This window comes from Augochlora pura, chromosome 8 (genome assembly GCF_028453695.1).
Source record: "Augochlora pura isolate Apur16 chromosome 8, APUR_v2.2.1, whole genome shotgun sequence".
Classification (NCBI taxonomy): domain Eukaryota; kingdom Metazoa; phylum Arthropoda; class Insecta; order Hymenoptera; family Halictidae; genus Augochlora; species Augochlora pura.
The window spans coordinates 2,768,189-2,788,408 of record NC_135779.1 but is presented as its reverse complement, the minus strand read 5'-3'; the positions used below and the strand labels follow the sequence as shown (position 1 = coordinate 2,788,408).

Sequence of the window (20,220 nt, the reverse complement as noted above, 5' to 3'; positions counted from 1 at the left end):
CTAGAAAATCGGTAGGAGGTGAGTCCTATTTATACCGGATTACGAGCGTTGTCACGCACGATCGGCCCCCGTTCGGCCGATGGACGCGGCGCGGGAGGCGGGCGAAAGAGGAAGTGGCCGAGTAAGGGGGGAAGGACGCGGCGCTGCAGGAGGAGGAACGTAACAGCTGTTCGGGTCACGAGGAAGGGATGAATCACCGAAAAGTTTCCACGGCACGGACGGCGAACGGGAGAACAACACTCTGGCAACGGAGTCGGAAACAGAAGAAGAAACGGAGCGAGTCGAACGTTTCCGCTGGACGATCGCCGTCGCCGGTGACAGTCGAGTTTTGCCAGTCGATTGCGACGATCGCGGCGGCGGCGGCGACGGCAGCCGCTCGGCTCGGTTCCGTGGGCAAAGCCGGTCTCTCGAGCCGCGTTTTATTTCACCGACGCGACACGCGCTACTGCGCCAGAGAGCAGGCATGCGAGTCTCGTTTCGTAATCACTTTCGATTAATGGGTGCGCTCTAATTAATCCTGCGTCCGCGCGGCCCGAGCGATTTCTTCGACCTGCCGCCGCGCGGATTCTGGGCTCGCCGGTGTTCGTCTCGCGGCCGCGAGCCCGCGGAACGGATCAGTCGATGATCGAGGGGAAACCGAAAAGACGAACGCGGCAGGGGGGGATAGACAGAGAGAGAGAGAGAGAGGGAGAGGAGGATTTCGTTCGCGAAAATCGGAGCTCCGCGTCGGAGGTCGGGAAGAGGGAAGCGCGCCGCGGGAATTCGCTCGAACGAGCCGTAAATAGTCGTCGTAAGAAAATACGCGATACAAACGTCAGCGGTCGGAACCAGGCGACGCAGCCTAGGATTGACGTAATCGACTGACGTGTGTATGTAACGAGAGGTTCGGTCGATAAATGACCAACCAGCAAGGAACACCGCGGCGCGGAAGCGATCTCTACTCGGGTATAGAGCGCCGTTTGGCTCGGGTTCGGCACCGTCCTCCCAAGGTCGCAAAAGTCGTCGAACTTCGCGGCGGCGGCTGCGACACGTCACCGGTTCGACGGTCGTTTCCGGGTGGACGTTCGCCTGGCAGAAACTTTCTCGGTGGCGGCCCGCGGCGTCGCGAAAGGTGCACACCGATCGCGGTCGCGCGCTCCCGATATCGTGTTCGTGCGTGGCAAAACTTACCTTTCTTCGACTTCGCTCCGATCTTGAGTCGGGCCGGCCACGTAACAAAGGTATTCGTCTCCTCCATAACCTGCAACAAGCGAACGGTCTGTTGAGTCGCGATGCGGACACAGCGGGGGGATCGGGCGACACCGAAGGCGACCGCGGCTCTGCGTTTGTCCGCGATCCCGAATCGCGATCGCGCTCGCCTTCCCGCGGCCGGCCACTCGACATTACCACGGTCATCGTTGTCGACTGCCGGATATCTCTCGCTCGAGTCCGATTCTCTCTGGCTGATTCGTCGTTGGCTAGACTGCCGTCAGTTGGCGAGTCTTCGATGAATCGCCAACGTGTCGCGAACTTGTCGCGAAAACCGAGCGGCTGGGATCGAGTGGTTGTGTTCACGCGCCGACGTCGGGAAGCCTGGTCATGGCCGGTACGCGATCTACGCGGCGTCGATCGATACGAGAGGCAAGGTCCGTCGACGATTTACTTTCACCAACGCGACGCGTTCCGCCGTGACATCTCGACACTCGTTATCCGGCTCGTTATCCGGTCGGTCGGTCGGTCGCGTTCTTTTAGCGATCGACGATCGCAGATTTCCGCTCTGGCTTCTCGTCGGGAGATCCTGTCAACGGTCTCCTTTCACCCGAAACACCAGCGATCCGAGAGCGGCGATCGAGCCTTCGGGTTCTCCGAAACACGAGAGTCACGATCGGATTCCGCGCAGCCCGTATACTCCGGATCGCGTCTTGCCGAGTCTACTTTCGCGCACAGTTTTTCACACTTCCCGGTACACGTAGAATCGCCACGGTGGCTCGTACACGAACGAGTTCGCGGCGGTGGGCCCCGTTCGATCGGGCTCTCGATCGGCGGAACGGATCTCGTATGTTTCGTGAGGAACGCGCGCGCGGCGACCGGTTATCGTTCTCGGTCTGTCGGGCAGAATGGTCCGCGAACGGCCGCGTCGACTCTCGTTTTTACCGTTCGCGTCGGGATCGCTGGCACGACTGACTGACTAACAGCAGATAATGTAACGGGACGGCTCGGTGAACCGCCTCCCACTCGCCGCCGTCATCGCCGGAGCCGTCTCCGTCTCCGTCTCCGTCTCGGCATCCGTCTTCGTCCCACCAGCGCGACTCGGCTCTCTTCTCCCCCTCTGTCTCTTTTCGCTTGACCTGCTGTATTTCTCTTTCTCTCTTCCTCTAGCTCTCTCTCTCTCTCTCTCTCTCTCTCTCTCTCTTTTCCTTCTCTCTCTCTATCTATCTATCTAACTATCTATCTATCTATCTATCTCTCTATCTATCCATCTATCCATCTATCAATCTATCTCGACTACACTGTTTACCCGTAGCCGTCGACGAACCGAGCAACGAGCGAGACCAACGCGCACCGTTCAAGCACCCACGGCCGGACTCGAGATCGGCGTGAACGCTCCCGTTCGAACCCGGACGATTTAAAGTCCCGAGCACGGCTAGCAACGCGCGCCAGGCAAACAGGTAGTTCCCTTGTTTCGCTCTGCCGGCCTCCCGCCACCTGCGGCGGACCACTCGGAATCCCCTCCGGACAGGTGCAGCTCGCAATTGTTCCGATTCGCCAGCGCGAAATCCTGCCCTTCGTACCCTACGGCCCTCGATCGATTCAACGAAACGGACGGGCACCGACGACCTTGCAAAAGGTACCCTGGAAAATCATCGGAAACCATGGAAAACCGTAGGGAAACAGGCCCCGCGTGCAATCGTTGTCGGAACATAGCGCTACCTGCGTACGAGAGGGGCACGCTCGTCCGCGCAGGTAAGACTATAAACCTGCGGGCCGCGGATAAGACGATTCTACAGGTTATGGACACGATAAGCTTGGTTGGCGGAAGGCAAATTGCACGAACGCCTCGAGCACACCTCCCGTCCATCAGTTTCATTGAACTCCATTTACGCGTACCGTTTCGCTTTCCACGATTTTCCGACCGTGCGGGAGGGGGGGGGGGGAGGGTGGAGGTGGCGGCGATGGCGTCGGGACCCCGAAAATCTGGCAGAAATTCGAAATATGAAAATTCGAGAATTTATGGATTGTTCGCCGGTGTGTTATAATTAGCTGCGCGTTCTCGTGGAATCGGTGAAAATATAACGATGTTGCAAGCGTGAGTTCGGTGTCATTCGTGCTCGAATTTGGCCGTTACTATACGGTTTATTAAAAGCTGTTCTAGTAAATATATTTTCATTAGCATGAGGCAATATTTTCTAAACTAAACTAATACAGCTTTAAATTTATAATATTTAATTCGCTATGTTATTTATTATTATACGGTAAAATATTTTAGGAGATATCGTAATATTTAATTACAGTTAACCTTTTCGTTGCCTTGAGAATTTACAAAATTTTCGTATGTTAATAAGGGTTTTAGGTACTTTCGCAGCGCGTCCCAGAAAAGTGTTCCCTTTTCAAAATGCCGAGAATTTATCTAACTGCAGTACTGAAACGGGAAAGGTAGCAACATTTTGGCACTTTCCGAGAAACTACATTTTTACTACGTGCGACACCGTCGCATCGTTTCGTGTTTCAACGATATTCGGTCTCGGTTTGCACTGCACCGCGCGGCCGATGTGCATCGCAACGTTGTAAAGAATACTACAGACAAAGATATCTGTGTTGATGTAGTACAGCGTCGTGGTGATCGATACTAAAAATTAGTCTGTTGCGAGTCCGCGACACATGCCACTTTTTCTAAAGGCGATTGACTTCGTCGGTCAAAATTATCATAACAAACTCTTGTAATTATGATATAAATAGTTGCAATTGCAAACGTTACAAATTATAAATTTGTAAACAGTATTATATTATATAAACTCGACTCTCCAAAGATTTCACTTCGTTATTATGATTCTAATTGAGTGATATCAATAACGAAATATAATATAATAAACTTTCGTAATTATAAACATTTATAATTGCAAATATGTTATAAATTATAAGCTTGTGAAAAGTATTATACGAGTTAGGTTATCCGAAGGTTCTACTTCGTCGACTGAAACATAACGCAATAAACTTTCACAATTATAATAGAAATATTTATAATTGCAAATATTATAAGTTAATTCATAATATTATGCTATATAAACTAGATTATCCGATTCTAAATTAATTACTTATATTAACAAAAACGAATTTAAATACTACTGTCCTTCTCCATATCCTTATCATTCTTTTCTATAATAGTGCGTCAATCGTAAATTAGTTAACCAAAGGAATAAAACAGAGCTAATATAGTTTATGGCAGGTTTCCGGGGCTCCGATCCCACCGTGAGCCGTTCCCTCTCCCACCCGCCGGTCGAGCCAGGAAATCAGGAAACTCGATAAATTCCGCGGAAAGTTACAACGTTCGGTCTCCGCACCGTCTCGATCTTCTCGATTCCTATCGACGGAACGGCTGGCCCGTCGTCGACTGGCCGTAGATCCGGAAAAGTTGGACGGCACGGCGCAGAGGGATAAATCGAGCTCGAGGTCCAGTGACTCTCGCTAAAATTACGTGTCGCGTGTAACAAGGTATTTCGGGAAGATCGCGCGAACCCCGATCTCGCCCGATCCCGAATTCGCGCGCGCGAACCGAGTGAACGACGGGGAAAATATATTTCTTTGGCGCTGAATTGTTTCGGTGCTCCGTACGCGATCGAACGGACTCGAATCGAATCGGATCGGATCGGATCGGATCGGATCAGGTAAGGGGAGGCGCGGGGAACGGAATCGGAGTGTACGTGGCGCGAACGCTGCGGGTAAAGTCGGTCTATAAATAATCGAGTGGAGTATTTCCAGGCCCCTTTTACGCAACGTGTCAACGATAAGGATAAGCGTGAACGTTGCCTTCCAACTTGTCGGCGCACGGTTCGCTGCATTCGTTACGCGAACTACTACGTCGCGCGTTTCGAGGCAATTTCTTCGGTACCCCACGTTTACGAACGCGATCGTTTGTTTTCGAGACAGTAGCGAAGAGGGAGACCGAGCAACAAAGAGAGAGAGAGAGAGAGCAAACGACAAAGAGAGAGAACGAGCGAGAAAGAGAAGCATACATGTAGATAACAGAGAAAGAGAGAGAGAGAGAGAGAGTGAAGATCGGTATCGTCCATGAACCGCACGCGAAGACGAAGATAGGAAATCCGCCGGCGAAGATGAAAACACGCCTAATCGTTGGCCGGTGGAGGAACGAGCGCGGCAGCGAGCGACCAGTCCGAAAGATTTATCGTGGCTCAGCAGGAAGGGGAAATCGCGCAAAAATAGTCTTGTTTGGCTTGGTGTAATCGCAAGGTCGTGACGGTGTACCGCGAGAAGTTCGGAACGCGGCGCGAGCGGTTTCGAGAGGTTTACCGGCGCGGCGCGGCGCGGCCCGTCCGTCTCTTCGAAGCCACGAACACGCTGGACGGTCGATCGTTGACCCCGCACCGCGAATTTCCCTCGGAAACGCGTCCGCGAGTCTATTCTCGCGCGGATCGTCCATCGATCGGAGACAAACGGGCCGTCGAAGAGCGATCCGCTCGGCCGCGGTCGTCCCGCGACTCCATCGAAAATCGTCGTTCCATTCTGGATCGATAACCCGCGTACGATTGAAAGCGTTCGATGAAACGGCACTTACGTTATGAAAAAACGCGTCCGCTGGCTTGGATACGTCATTATCACCTGTAAACAAAGGAAAGTGTATGGTCAGGGTACAACGAACTCTGATAGCTTTTTTTTTCGGCTTATTTTTCAAAGCATTCTTTCGGCGGAGGGTCGAACGCGGGCTCGGTATACGGCTTTTTAGGTGGATCGATCAGATCGTTGATCCCTAGGCCGCGAAACCGAACGGCTCGTCGCCGTTTAGCGGGGCCGCGTGTGTTCGACCGCTGCGGCTCGTGCCTTACACGGAGAAAATAGACTAACGGAAATCAAATTCCGTTCGAATCCGTCCAATCGGATTCGGATCGCGTCAACCGTCGCGGGCCAGCCGAGAAATGGCGGCATAACGAGGCCTCGCCGCGATCTTCGCGGTGTTTACCGCTGCAAGACCGTCGATACGGATCGCGGATTCGGATTTAAATCGTACACGCGACGTCGCCGAGGCCCTATCAAAATAAACGTAAGGATCGCAGCGTAGCGTTTGACAGTAGCCGCTCTAATTCCGTTTACAAACAGCCAGAGCCAATCTATTTAAATCGTAATCCGACGTTTCGCGTGGCTTTCCAGACCGTCGCCAGGCGACAGGCGCTCGCGATCTGCGTGTAAACGCGGCCAGAGGTCAAACCCCGAGACCAGAGAATCAAAAGTTTCCTCACCTAACAGCATCTGCTCCAATTTTCGGCGATCAACGCGAAATCTGTCCTGGTGCAGATCGTCGGGATTCGTGATTCCCAGCACGGCTGCGATGTCCCTTAGCTCCTCGCCGGATTTGCCGGACAGGCTGGTCGCCGCGGTACCCTCCGACGTCTCCGACATTGTCTCCGTCGCTCTTCTCTCGCTCTGTATCACCTCGTCGGGTCTCATCTTGATTTCCTTTTGCAGTGGTCACCCCTCGGTACGATTCGATTCTCTGCGAAAACAGAACGGTCGCGATCAGCTGGATGAACGCGGATAGAACAACGGCGGGGGAAAAACGTTCGAAACGATACGAAGATATTGGCGCGATGCTAGAGAGATCGATTCCGATGCATCGCGGATCAAGCCGCGAGCCGAGGAGGGTTGGAAACGATTTCGATCGCGATGCTATTTCTTTCGTTCACGCGTTATCAATCTTTCGCTCTTCCTTTCTTTCTTTCTTTCTTTCTTTCTCTATCTCACTCTCTTTCGCTCCCGTCCGCCGTTTCTCTCTTTCTCACTCACGTTTTCGTCTCGGTCACTCTCTTTACTTTTTCCGAATGCTTCCGGCTACGTATTCGTGTGCGTTGCCCCGACGCGACGCGACGCACGGGTGCGACGACTGAAGGAGATGGGACGGTCGTTGTCACGTTGGCAGCGGAGAGCGCGCGAAGGGATGCCGGCAAGCGTAGCGCCGTCGCCGATTTCTTGGAATTCCAGCCGAATTTCGGAGAAGAGGCCCGGCCGGCCGACCAATCGGAGCCCGTCCAGCCAGGCGACGATTCACTCGAACGAAGTTTTTCTTAACCCCCGTCGAACGCCGCGAGACCGCGTCCTTGCTCTGGCTTTCTCTCGCGCTCCGCAACTCGGCTCGCTCTCTCCCTTTCCTTCTCTTTCTCCGTTTCCCCTCGGCCCCCCTTTCGCCGAAGGTGCCGCCACACCTCCCTCCTCCTCCCCCGCGCCCAGCCGTCTCACCCTCTCGCGCACTCCTGCTGTCTCTTCTCTCGTCCTCGTCTACCGCCTAAACCAACACCTTTGCCGAGCGAACGCGAGCAAAAAATTGTTTTCGCCAACGCGCTCGTCTACACGCGATCACGTACGTGACTAATGCCGTGTGTCAACTGCTTCGCCGAACAAATAATGCATTCGCGATCATCGGGCAAGGTCAGCGTTCCAATTTCGCGAATCTCCGTGCGAGCACGAAAATTCGTTTCGCTTTCCACTTCCTGCTGTCCGCCGCAGGCCAGAGTCCGCGATTATCGAGACGGAAACATTCCCAGGAGCGGAAAGAGAGCGGGCTCTCTCTCCCCCCCGCGAAGGAACGCGAGCTCTTCCAGAAATTCGAGTAGCAACAGATCAAAATCGGGAAATCTTTGCGATACGGTTACAAACCTTGGCGGTCGACGAGCTCTTCTCGCCCGGTTTCGCGCGAGAGATCGAACGATTCAGGAGGAGCGCGAGTCGTCGACGAAGAGGAAAAAAGAAGACGACGTCGACGAGGTGAACAACGAGGAAGCGACGCGACGTCGGCACGAAGTACTTCGCCACCTGCTTCCGGCAACCGTTACCTCGACACGGTCGCGAGACACTGCTCCTCGATGAGTCTCGACGCCTTATCCTTTCGTCTAATATCCTTTCCGTCTGGTCTCGGATTTCGGTTTCCGGCGAACGATCGCCACCGATTCCTACCGATCCGTGCCGATTCCGCCAAACGGCACGCCGTTACCCAGCAAGTTCGATGGTCGGATCAACGCCGCGCCGCCTGTTCTAGTCGTTCGCTACCGCCGAGGGAAACCGCGAAAATCCCTCCCGTGTCTAAGTCCCCTTGTCCTGTTCCTCGTACCCGCAGCCGTGTCCTCGGGCACCGTTCACCTTATCTCGCTCATTTTCCAACGGCGCGGGAGGCCGCGCTTTCACGCCTGTCGCGACTTTCGCTCGCGGTCCTTGCTTCCCGGCCTTCTCTCCCCCTTCCACCCCACTGTCGCAACAGCCGACACTCCTGTTTGAAATAGGCAAACGGCCCAACAGCCGCTCGCCGGAACGCGCAGCGGCTCGAATCGCACGCGCGTGTCTCGGCGAATCGACAAAACGTTTCCACGTATCTTTACAGGAAACAACGATTTCCTTTGCGAAGTTAATTTTAGCACGGTGGAAATCCAATTATTGGACACGCTCGGAACCGCCTCAATGTCGAATTGTTGTACTAAGCTTATATTCTCTTTTTCGGTAGCGTTCCAACGAAATTCGGGCAAGTTTCAGTATTGCAAACATTGTTTAGATTTTCGAGCAACAAATGGCATGGATTGGCTAATTTCGGGATTAAAATAATATTCTGAGGATATTTTAATGTTCTGCAGGATTATTCTGCGAACGATCGTGTGAAAAAAAGTTTATTTGCTGTTGAGAATAAAGAAAGTAATGTAACATTCGCAAGAATAGTCTGTCGTGGACAATTTAAAAAGAGACATTTGGGATGAGTGGCGCCGCTTGTGGCATTGTTTGGAATTAAAATGAAGGGGTCCGTATAGCGCCAATTTGTCCAGTGTCAAAACGCTCAAACTTCTAGCCGAAATCGACTGCTGGTAATTCAGATACCAGTTTGTGGTGGTAAGTTTAGATTTTCAATAGATTTCTATATAAATAATATGTTGTCACTCTGAAGATTCATTGTTTTTATAAATAGAATTCATTGGTAAGTTACAGTAAGAATTTAAATTAATATTTATAATGTGACAGAAGCTTAAGTTTCTTAAATTATCGATAAAACAGAAAATTGACAAAATTTATACGGTAAAAATTTACAGATTTAACTTAGTAACATTACCCATGATAGGTATATTAAACTCGAAATTACCATCTGCGGGTTATTTTGGCGAATAGTTTGGGCGTTTTGCCACTGCGTGTTTTGGCGTTGTACGAACCCCATAACTCCAGTTCAAATTTTTGCCAAAATGCGGCGCCACTTGTCAACAAGAGAATGGTTCTCTTCTATCCGCGTGTGATTGTGCAGCAACCAGGAAAAAGATAGCTACTGTATCAAACGTATAATATTGCTATTCTGTGCCAATAATATTGTATCTAATATAAATTATCAAAGAGACACGAGTGTTCAAGGAGACCTTTGCAAACCAAGATTACAAGACGAACTTACCGAACATCCCAAGGTGAATCAAACACCAATGAATCCTCGCGTTAGATGAACCTGTCAGTTGATTTTCTAATACAAAAACGATGCTTCAAACTCTTCGTGAGCGATCGCAGAAACGCAAGAAGCTTCTGGCGCAAACGGTGAGGAAAGACTCGCTACTTTGTGCGCGTCGTTTACGAGGTTATGGTTTCCACGACCTGGGCCAATCGTGTGCATAGTAAATTGTTAAAATTATCCGACGTTCCTTTTTGCAGCTTGGTGTTTCCAGTGTTGACGAATTGCGGCAGATTTTGGGCACAGATGTTGACGAGTCGCAGAGAAAACGGGGGAAATCGGTATCCGAGAGGTCCGTGAATGGCGGGAAAGATTCAAAGAATGATACTGTTCCGACAGACGAAATCGTTTATAAGGATTCTTCGACGTTTCTCAAGGTACACATTGACAATTTTAATTCAATCGATATTTTTGCAATATAATTATTTTTCCGTCGCAGGTAATCAGAAATCAAAATCGAAATGACACGGATTAACGTCAGTTAATAAGATATAAAAATTGAATTTTAGGGCACGCAGTCGTCGAATCCTCACAACGACTATTGTCAACACTTTATCGACACGGGTCAGCGGCCACAAAACTTCATCCGAGATGTGGGTCTCGCGGATAGATTCGAAGAATACCCTAAGCTGCGAGAGTTGATCAAATTGAAGGACGATTTAATATCAGAAACCGCGACTCCACCAATGTACCTGAAGACGGACTTACTCTCGTACAATCTGAAAGAACTCAACTGTAAATTCGATGTGATACTGATCGAACCTCCGCTGGAGGAATACCAGCGCACATGTGGTGCGACCAACGTCCAGCTGTGGAATTGGGATCAGGTATGGTAATTTAGACGAAGGTCTTACTTAAAAGATAGCTTCTATGAAAATTGATAAATAACCGTGTTCGCAGATAATGGAGCTGGATATCGGTGAAGTGGCGGCGAATCGGAGCTTCGTGTTTCTCTGGTGCGGCAGCAGCGACGGCCTGGACATGGGACGCTTCTGTCTTCGCAAGTGGGGTTTTAGACGTTGCGAAGATATCTGTTGGATTCGCACCAACATTGATAATCCAGGTCACAGCAAGAACTTAGACAGCAAAGCCGTACTCCAGAGGACTAAAGAGCACTGCCTGATGGGAATCAAGGGAACAGTTCGCCGATCCACAGACGGGGATTTCATCCATGCTAACGTAGATATTGACCTGATCATATCGGAAGAGCCTGAATACGGCTCCATAGAGAAACCTGTCGAAATCTTTCACATAATCGAGCACTTCTGCCTCGGCAGACGACGGTAAGGCTATAGTAAATTCCGCGTCGACTTTAATTCTCTGTAACAGAATTTTTCTCGAGTCTAACACAAAAGTATACAATATCTTTGCGAGGAAATGAACGGAGCAGTCACGTCGACTGTGACTTCAAAGTTGCATAACATTATAGAGCGTTAGTGTTTGCGTCAACGACAATACTCCTCCCATTTTGAGGGGTTTTATGACAAGGTTTTGACCAGCTTGCTGTCTTCTTTGAGAGTGATTACTACTAAATAGAACCGTTGACATAATAATAGCTGACGAGTACGTCGAATCGTTCGAGTGTTGGTCACTATAGAGATGTTCATTGACAAGGTTTTCCATTAACCTTCTAGTAACCGTTTATCCTATAATTTGGCGATCCTTGCAGTAAACTATTAATAATAAAGTAGTTCAAAACTGTGAAATAACTCACAGGTCAAGGAATCGGTAAAGTACATGATATATTATTCATTGCTCAGTTTGCACCTGTTTGGCCGCGACACCACCATTCGACCAGGATGGCTGACCGTTGGACCAGAACTTACCAACACCAACTTTAACGCGGATCTGTACACCAGTTACTTCGCGAACGGACAGATTACGACAGGCTGCACGGAACGCATCGAGGCTCTCCGACCAAAGTCTCCGCCACCAAAGGGCAAGGTCGCCGGTCGAGGCAGAGGTGGATTCAGCCGTGGACGGGGTAGAGGAAGGTAAAACACGCGTAACGGCCACGTGCAGCGATCAGACTGATCAAGGTGCGAAAAGAAACCTCTCCCTTGTTGCAGTTCGATTCGACCATAAAAAGAACTTGTACTTTTTCTTGTATTGTACGATATCTGTTGCTTTACAGGTTGTAACGCCGCTTCCTTTCGAGGATACCGCCGTGTTCCGCCGAGTATTTGAGGATCCGAAAATCGTCCGATTCGCCGCGCACTTTAGCGTTTACGTGGATTGAGACCAGGGACCGACCCAGGAGTGGAGTGGCCCAGAAAACAGTCGCGCAAGTGTCGGTGCGAACGAACATATGAACACCGATCAATCCCTTTTGCATCTAATGTTCGCGAGCAGAGAAAAGAGCCGCGCACGATCGAGCTCCGTGAACAAGACGTAACGCAACGCAAGACTTTGGCATACGATACGACTCGTGCCCTACATATTTTGTAACGCAGAAACTATACAAAGTGTTTTCAATAAATCAGTCGAATCGAAGAATCCATTCTCGTCAGCAACTACCATCGAACGGGCGTGTATCGCGTACAACTAGTAAAACCTTTCTCTCTCACTCTCTCTCTCTCGCTCGTACTCTCTTTCATTCTTTCTCGACATCGATCGTACAAAACATCTTAAATATATTCTTCCTACTCTTATCAAAAGGCAAACGCTTGAGATCCGTTCTTGTTACTTTGTACTTTGTTCGTTGAGAAAATTGAAACGTTTCATCGCGAATAACAACGTCGACAAAATTTCTACCGAATGAGACGCGCGAGACAAAACTTAAAAGCAGATTCGTTGGTCCCGGTGAAGCTACCGGAGGCGCGAGTTGTCGCTTCGTCGAACAAACGTATTCCGACGCCGTTCAGGCGCGTGTACAATCGAAATGTTTAAAAAGAACCGCTGTCCCTTTAAAACGAATCATTTAATAAAAGGGAACGAAAGCCGACGTCGGATCGAGTCGAGTGCGACACGATCGCCGTTCTTCGTATAAAATCGCGACGTATTCCGCGTGGTTAGTGTCTCGATAAAGTAAAATTAATCGGCAACGCGCGGTACATTGATCGTCTGGGGGGGGGGGGGATAGGAACAACGAGAGTTCCTTCGGGAAGGGTCGATGACGATCGACAGAATCGATAAATGAAATGGAAAATCGGCGACGCGCGCGGTACATTTGATCGTCGAGGGCGTAACAATGAATTTTCGTTCGAGAGGGTGGTGGTGGACGATCGAGCGTCGCGTCCAGTTCAGTCCGGGTGTCTTACAAACGATAAGCATAATTAGAAGAAGATAAAATGAAAACGCAGCGCAACGAAGTTGGAAATTGTTCCGGCAATTGCGGCAAACCGAGGGGAATGCAGCGGTTAATAAAGGTGTGTAGCGATGGACTGGCAGAGACGCAGGCTGTATTCGTTGGCTACCGATCGATATCGTGTACGTGCTGTCAGGTGGACGGTTTCTGAAAGGAGTTTAGCTCGGATCGGTCCCCGCCGGAGCTAGTTTCAAAGTCACAAATACGTCGACTCCCCTGTAAGCAGAGTCAGCGTCAGTCTCTAGAAAATTTCATCCGCAATTAGGTATAAGGGGAGTGGTGCTCGATTGCGGCGTACGCAAACGATCGTGAGAGGGAGGAAGAGTGTGAGCGAGCGAGCGTGCTGATACAGGTAGACAATTAGTTCTCGCGTTCTCACCTTTCCTTTCTCCTTTGTTTCTCGCGCGACGACCGGGCCCACGGGAGTCAAGAACACAAGCCGAAAAGTTCTCCGATGCTCGACGTTCAAACGAGAAGAAGAAAAATTAGAGAGAAAAACGGCAGTAGAGTCGGGAGGGAACGAATTATCTGGACAGTTCTGCTCTCGCATACAATATCACAGAGAAAATAATGCATCTTATTTATATTTTTTTGTTTGAACATTCCGCATGAAACATATAAAAGTTAATCTTAAAAGGTGTCACTTATAAAACGGTATTCGTGAACTCCGTACGAGAAAAAATACATTCGAGAGGCGTACACGTGTCGCGCGGACTAACAGTAATCACGCGCACGCATGCTATTATCGTTTTAGGGGGAGGAGGATTGGAGTGGGGGTTCGAGGGTAAAAAAAGGTGTGTATTAGTAAGTTTACCTTGCGTTTAGGTTTTCAGCAGGTAAGAACGAACGAAGAGATCCGCAACGATCGCTAGGTGGATCGCGACGCTAATTCGATTAATAAAAACAGGTTTCGAACGAGGTCAATTTACTAATCCGTGTTCAGGATAGTTCGTAATCCGATTCGCTGCCCCATCCTAATTGCGAAACTATCGCTCGCCTCGCGAGCCATTTCCTTTTCTCCGTTTCTTCGTCCGCTTCTTTCTCTGCTTCTCTCTTCGAATCTCCGACATTTTCTCTCTCGTTGGGCTTTCCCTCGCGATCGTGTTTCTCGCCGTTGTACATACATATATACATATATTTTTTTTTTTTCAGAAGTATGTATATATATACACACACACAGACACGCATACCATGTTCCGACGATGACGACGACGGAACAGCCAAGCGTACGAAATTACGCGTGCGCGTTTTGTCCGACAGAACTCGAATCTCATGACAATGGGTCCCCCGCGACGGTATCGCCGAAATTTTTACGCCTGATCGCGCACTAACGTGTTTTATCGTACGGTGAACTAATTCTAATGAAATCCATACAATTACGCTGGGAAGATTACGTTTTGCGAGCGGCGAGTGCGCGCTCGAAAAAGCCGCTCGAGCGAACAATACCGTTCGTCGCGAAGCGATATACCTTCGACTCTCGTTTCCGCTTCCGGGAGATGACGACGACGATGATCCTCTCTCTTTTTCTTGCTCTCTATTTCTCTCTCACTCACTCATTCTCTTCGGTAAGGATTTAGTATTGCGGGGCAGAGCGAGGCGAGGCAAAGCGATAAAGGCGAAGCGGAGCGGGACGGGTCGGGGCGTGCTGGTAAAATACATATATATGTCGCTGACTTGGATTATAGAGCAGGCAGCAAATAGTAACGTGACTTGTCTAACAACTATAGGAGATGTAATTGCTAAGCTGGGCATGTTTAATGTTGATTTAGTACAGAAAATACACTTTCTTTGCAGTCGGTTCGCTACACTGTCCTGGCTAAGTTCCACGTTCGCGAAAATACTTTGTCCGATCGATCATCGATAGACAAATTCAAAAAAAAATCTCTGGTAGTTTTTTTTAAAATCTAAACCCATAGAGATAATATGGCTAATGATTTAACTCTTGCCCAAAGGATGATCACAGCTCGATCTATTGGAATTCCAGGAATAGTGGCGAACTTTATTAACTTAGTATCCACAGGCCCTGATACTACATTGCCGTTATTGCCCGTGTGCGTGGAGGATGTGATGGGTGTTGAGTTCTTAGGTCAGGAGGTCCCTTTCGCCACATGGAACTGTCGGGCTCTGATAGCTGAAGATCTGGCTCTCAAGTGGGCGAAGTCATCAGGGATGAGGGATAATGAACGTATTCTGGCTAGAACATACGGCGAACTAATGGGGTCAGATCTTGTGAAGGATCAGAATACACCGGAAGTAAGAGATAAGGCAAGAGTGTCATTGCTTAGCAATTTAACCCGGCGACCCCCCTGACATCAAGGGATACGATCTTTGGTGGCTGACATTGCTAACCCCGAGGCGCGAGCAGTATGGACCGATTTGTCCGAGATGACAGAAATAAAACGAAATTTGGAGAACATCTCCTTTGAACTTGTCCCGGACATGGCCTCCATTTGGTCGAAGCTCAATGAGGATGGTCTCATAGGTTACTATGAGGCCAAAGCTATACAAAATGCCGATAAGGTACGTGGGATATTTGCAGGGGCTATATTCTGCCATGTGGCTACCCTGTCTAAGACCACAAATTTAACACCCGCCTGGGTCCAGCGACGAAGAGCCCAGATGCAGACACTACTGCCTGATCTGTCTTTACAAACTTACATTACTGTGGATATTTGCAAATATTACGGCCAAACATACGCAAACAAGTGCGTAGAATGGGAGCCAATTTACAGGCACCTAGCCGCAGCCTGGTCTTTTCTACAGGTGGATGCTGGACCATCACTCACCTGGATTATTGAACAGGCGGCAAACAGCAACATCACTAGTTTAACAACTATTGCAGATGTCGTGACGAAGATGGGATTCTTCGACATAGACTTGCTACTGAGCAAAGGTCTACCCCAAGGTAATATAACTGCAGCAATATCCCAGGCGAGGGATCGTCTGCGCAACCCGTTCTGCTTAATTGTTAGGCCCACTGTTAGCATTAGGCAATATGCAGACCTAGCATACATATGTACGTCAAGAAAGACCTAATGAAAAAGGTTGTATTTGGAGAATACAGAGGCTCACCTGGAGGGATGTGCTCGATGGCTGAGTCTAAATTGCAACTATTAGCAGAGAGAATTTATGAGATGGCCAGAGAACGATTTTCTGCAGATACGGATATTGCTGATGTATACAAGTCGACAAGAGCTCCTGATGATTTGAAGATACGCGAGATTGGAGGGGATTATTTCATAATTCAGCCACAGCATATAAGAAGAGATGCTGATGGTCAGACAGATGCAATGGTAGAGAGAGAGAGCGAGAGAGAGAGAGAGAGAGAGAATCCAGAGAAGATGCGCGAGCAAGACACAAAAATGATATCCCGAGCAGAGATGGTAGAGTATATATGTATATCGTAAACAATCTGCGAGATGCCGAGCCTTCACCGAAATCATGAGTGCCTTACATACAGCAAGCACTCAGGCGCCCTTGAGTCTCATTCCGCTAGCTGCCACAAATGTTCCATCCCCGCTGAAAGCTATACCGGAAGCTCTAATAGACGCTATAAGATCGTGAGATGTCCCCGTCGATGACACCTGGAAGAATCCCCCAGCAGATTATGCTTCCAATATAGTAACAATCAAAGAAGTTGACAGATTCCGTAAGGGACCTCGTCGCACTTTTAATAGAACTCAACCTGGCCTTGCTGTGCCGGCTCCTCCCAAGGGTGCTAAATAAGACAGACCTCTTATGTATTGGACAGTCAACAGTGACTCTAAATGGACTTACACATGCTACTTATCTGCTTAATTATGAAAAGGGCAACCCAACAACGCCACCTATCTAGAAGAGCCTCGGCAGGACAAGATGGCACTGGAAGAGACAACTCTGGTGACCGCCAGTCTCGAACTCAAGATAAGGGGATTGAGGCGGATGATATTGGATTTGGTAATGTTCTGCGGCGAAAGTGGCAAGAGTGGGGTCTCCAGGACTGTGCTACCTTCATCGCTAATAATTACAGGGGCATATCAGGGTTACTTTCTGCATTTATTAATTGTGTGACTATATACTTCGTTTACTTAATCTTCATAAAAACTGATTTACTCAAGTTGATATAACCTCGAATCTTGCCAGTCAGCTGTCCCACCAACTAACCCACTTCTCAGGTAAATAACAAATAAAATTGACTGTTCTTAACATGATTAACATCAAAGAGTATTGCGGGGCAGAGCGAGGCGAGGCAAAGCGATAAAAGCGATAAAGGCGAAGCGGAGCGGGACGGGACGGGGCGTGCTGGTAAAATACACTTTCTTTGCAGTCGGTTCGCTACACTGTCCTGGCTAAATTCCACGTTCGCGAAAACACTTTGTCCGCACGATCGGTCGATCGTTGATCGTTCGGTACGCACGGTTCCTTACAAAAAATAAGCTTTCGCTCTATCCCTTAGTCGAAGATTTACTTGAACTAGGAAGGCCGCGTCCTCGCTAAGGAACGCTCCTCGACGTTCACGCGAGACGCGGCTCGCGACTCGGCTTTGCTCGCTCGTCGCGAATCCGCTCGCTCCGCGATACATCCCCTCCGCGCGTTACGCTCATTTTACATACATATGTTACAACAACGCTTTCACCCCGGTGTCGACTCGGCGAGCACTCTTTCCGCAATCACGCTCCCTTTTTATCTTTCTCTATCGTATTCGGTGATACTAGGAACTTCGCGCGCCCTTACGCTCCGCGGCGACCACGATTTGGTTTTCTCCGTGCCTCGCGATAAAGCGTTCCGCGCGTCTTCCGCGTCACTCAAGGCGCTCGATGCTTTTGCGAAGTTGGTGGTATCCAGCCCTATGGCTACCAGCATCCGCGCCCCGACGGTGTGTGTGTCCGTTCTGCCTGTTCCATGAACCGGCTGGAAGCTCCGTGTGCGAGCATTTGACCTTCAACGGCCGCGCGCGGTTCGTGATTACACCGAGCATGAGTTGCGTGTCAGAGTAACAAAGGCCGCCGTAAACAGCGGTTGATTGGAGGCTGTAGCTGCGGCACACAACCGTGAAATGCACGCGTCCAGTTGCAACATTGACACAATACATGACAGACTTCCGGACCAGGAGGGAGGTCAGTAAATTTGCGTACGACCAGTTCTGGGAGTCCGCGACCGACCGGGAACGCAGGGTTAGGGAGGACGGATCAAAGAATAAAATATTAATGCGTGATCTCTCTCGACTGTATTTTTGTAGGCTTGCTCAGCGGGGCTCCCAGGCCTACACAAACTTCGCTCCGACGAGGAGGTACACGAGGGAGGACGAGGACAAGGGTGCTGGACTGGCAAACAGCGCGTACCCTAACCCGGGTCCCTCTCACGTCGGGTGCGCAGCAACAAGGTGGCTGACGGAGCACACCCGGTGGGTGCCCGGGTGATGGTGCGAGCGTCAAGGGGTTGAAGGAACAGAACCGCGGCAGCACGCGGGATCGAGCAATTGCGGAGAAGCGAAGACACAATCGGGGTCCGGTTCGAATGGGATCCGAAAGTCATTGGCTAAGGGCATCCGGAGGTATCGGTTGGACACACAGCAAGTGATTCAAGTAGCAGCGGACAGGCCACTGCTCCGTCAGGGTCCACAAAGGCGGGCAATGACGATTTCTAAATAATGTACCGCGGGGATCTAAGTCATTGCGCTGGGGGGGGGGGGGGGGGACGGACGGTTCTAAGGGCCGGGGTGTTCTGCAACGCACAGGGAAAGGGGAGGCGATGATCGACGCGGCCACGGACGTGAACGCGATTGCGCCGGGTTACCGAACACGGCGCGGTCGCTGTTCACGTACGGCTATCTATCCAGTTACACACTCCAGCAGGTGCAATTGACCGCGTGATCACCGGTGAGAGGCCGGATATACGGTTGTTGGCCCTCAAAGTGGACCTCTACGATGAACTGAGGAGTAACAGAGGCGCGTAGCCGAGCGCTGGCAAGTACACGTGGGCTACACCCACGAGGAGCAGACCTGACATCGTCCCTCTCTGCGAGGTGGGGGGATGGTCCTATAGGGCCATCTTCGTCACTATGAACGTCTTGGAGTCTTCCCTAAGCTCGGAGAGAGTGATTAGGGTGGACGGGCCCGGCGGGGACGAGTGGAGCGAGCGGGTTTCCCCCACCCGTATCATTCCCATTGCAGCCAATGGGGATCCGACGAACCTTGGGTAGGGATATGTGGGTGTTGGCACACCTAAAATACTCGTTTGCTGAGGTATTTGAACAGTTCGAAATCCGCTCGATCGGTGGCGAGAGTGAACCGACTAAGGGGCTGTTTGTGCGTACAGCGGGACTAGTTGACATCGACAAAAATGATGACACTGACAAAATCATATTTGTACAGGTCACCAAAACAAATGATGTCGTCAGTACGGGGAAGGTCAAGCTATAGAGTAGTCGTAACTGACCACCGAGGAGAGGTAAGGCCTGGTACGGTAATACCCACCCATGACATGAATCGCGTGATTGGTTGGATGCTAGATCGGACGCTCCGTGGTCCCTGGTCTTTGAGGGCAGCGCTCGAGGCGTACACTCAAAGTTACGTCCCGATGGGTATCGATTGGAATTGCAATCAACTCAATCACCACGGCGCTTGGGATTGAAGGAATAACGGACGTAAATGGAAGGGTAAGCTGCATTGGAGCCCCTGAATACGTGCTGGATGCAATGGGGCTGGAACCAGACGCGGGAGTGACGGACGGAGCATACGGGGATTACGGGGGGGAGTGGTGCGGGGAACGGCCTTGACCAGAGGCTCGTCCTACGAGCCAAGGCACGGGCCCACCCTCTATGGTCTTTATAGGAGAATGGTCGAACGAAGCAAGTATAGCAGTCGCATCCGGGTACGCGACATACGACACATTGGTGGTGGTGAGCGGTAGGGCGCAAGTAAAGCGTTAACGTTACGAAAATACCTTTTCTTCTACCGGCACGCGACACGATTCTGGACCGCGGTTGCTAAGATCATGCGACTGGACGCGGACGAGGAAGATCTGGCACCTCTTCGTCGACAAGGGGATAGAAGATACGTTACATAGGACGCGTCGACGGTACTCGAATGATTTCATTAACAGGAGAACTAACGAGCGGTGGCTGGTTCTCCGCGAATTCGCTTGAACCTTTGCAATCGAACCGCGACTTTAAAAACCATCGTTCTTTGGACAGTTACCGTATCGCGAACTTCGTTCGCATTCGACCTACTGCTCAACAATTATGTTCGTTAAAACGTCTCGG

General features: G+C 50.2%; 2 protein-coding genes across 8 annotated transcripts in view; one reads left to right on the top strand and one right to left on the bottom strand.

Annotated features, from left to right (window-relative positions):
• Bicc (protein bicaudal C) overlaps positions 1-20,220 on the bottom strand; it is a 36,858-nt gene that overhangs the window by 10,935 nt on the left and 5,703 nt on the right. Inside the window, exons 1-4 of one of the 6 annotated variants that reach the window (XM_078189068.1) lie at positions 7,861-8,029; positions 6,450-6,703; positions 5,771-5,814; positions 1,171-1,240 (exon numbers count right to left, since the gene is read on the bottom strand). In XM_078189068.1, coding sequence (XP_078045194.1) covers positions 1,171-1,240; positions 5,771-5,814; positions 6,450-6,657 — 322 coding nt within the window. In that variant the 5' untranslated portion in view covers positions 6,658-6,703; positions 7,861-8,029. Of the gene's footprint in view, positions 1-1,170; positions 1,241-1,386; positions 2,172-5,770; positions 5,815-6,449; positions 6,704-6,993; positions 7,292-7,860; positions 8,030-20,220 lie in introns of those variants that run through there. The other 5 variants (XM_078189071.1, XM_078189067.1, XM_078189072.1 and 2 more) reach the window with 5 other exon arrangements.
• On the top strand, positions 9,431-12,271 carry Mettl14 (methyltransferase like 14). Of its 2 annotated transcripts, none has more exons than XM_078189077.1 (6): positions 9,431-9,756; positions 9,871-10,047; positions 10,180-10,497; positions 10,571-10,953; positions 11,431-11,664; positions 11,805-12,271. In XM_078189077.1, the coding sequence occupies exons 1-6, from the start codon at positions 9,700-9,702 to the stop codon at positions 11,809-11,811; spliced, it is 1,176 nt and encodes a 391-aa protein (XP_078045203.1). In that variant the 5' UTR covers positions 9,431-9,699; the 3' UTR covers positions 11,812-12,271. The 2 variants fall into 2 exon arrangements, with proteins under 2 accessions (XP_078045203.1, XP_078045204.1); XM_078189078.1 differs by having other exon boundaries at positions 11,431-11,709.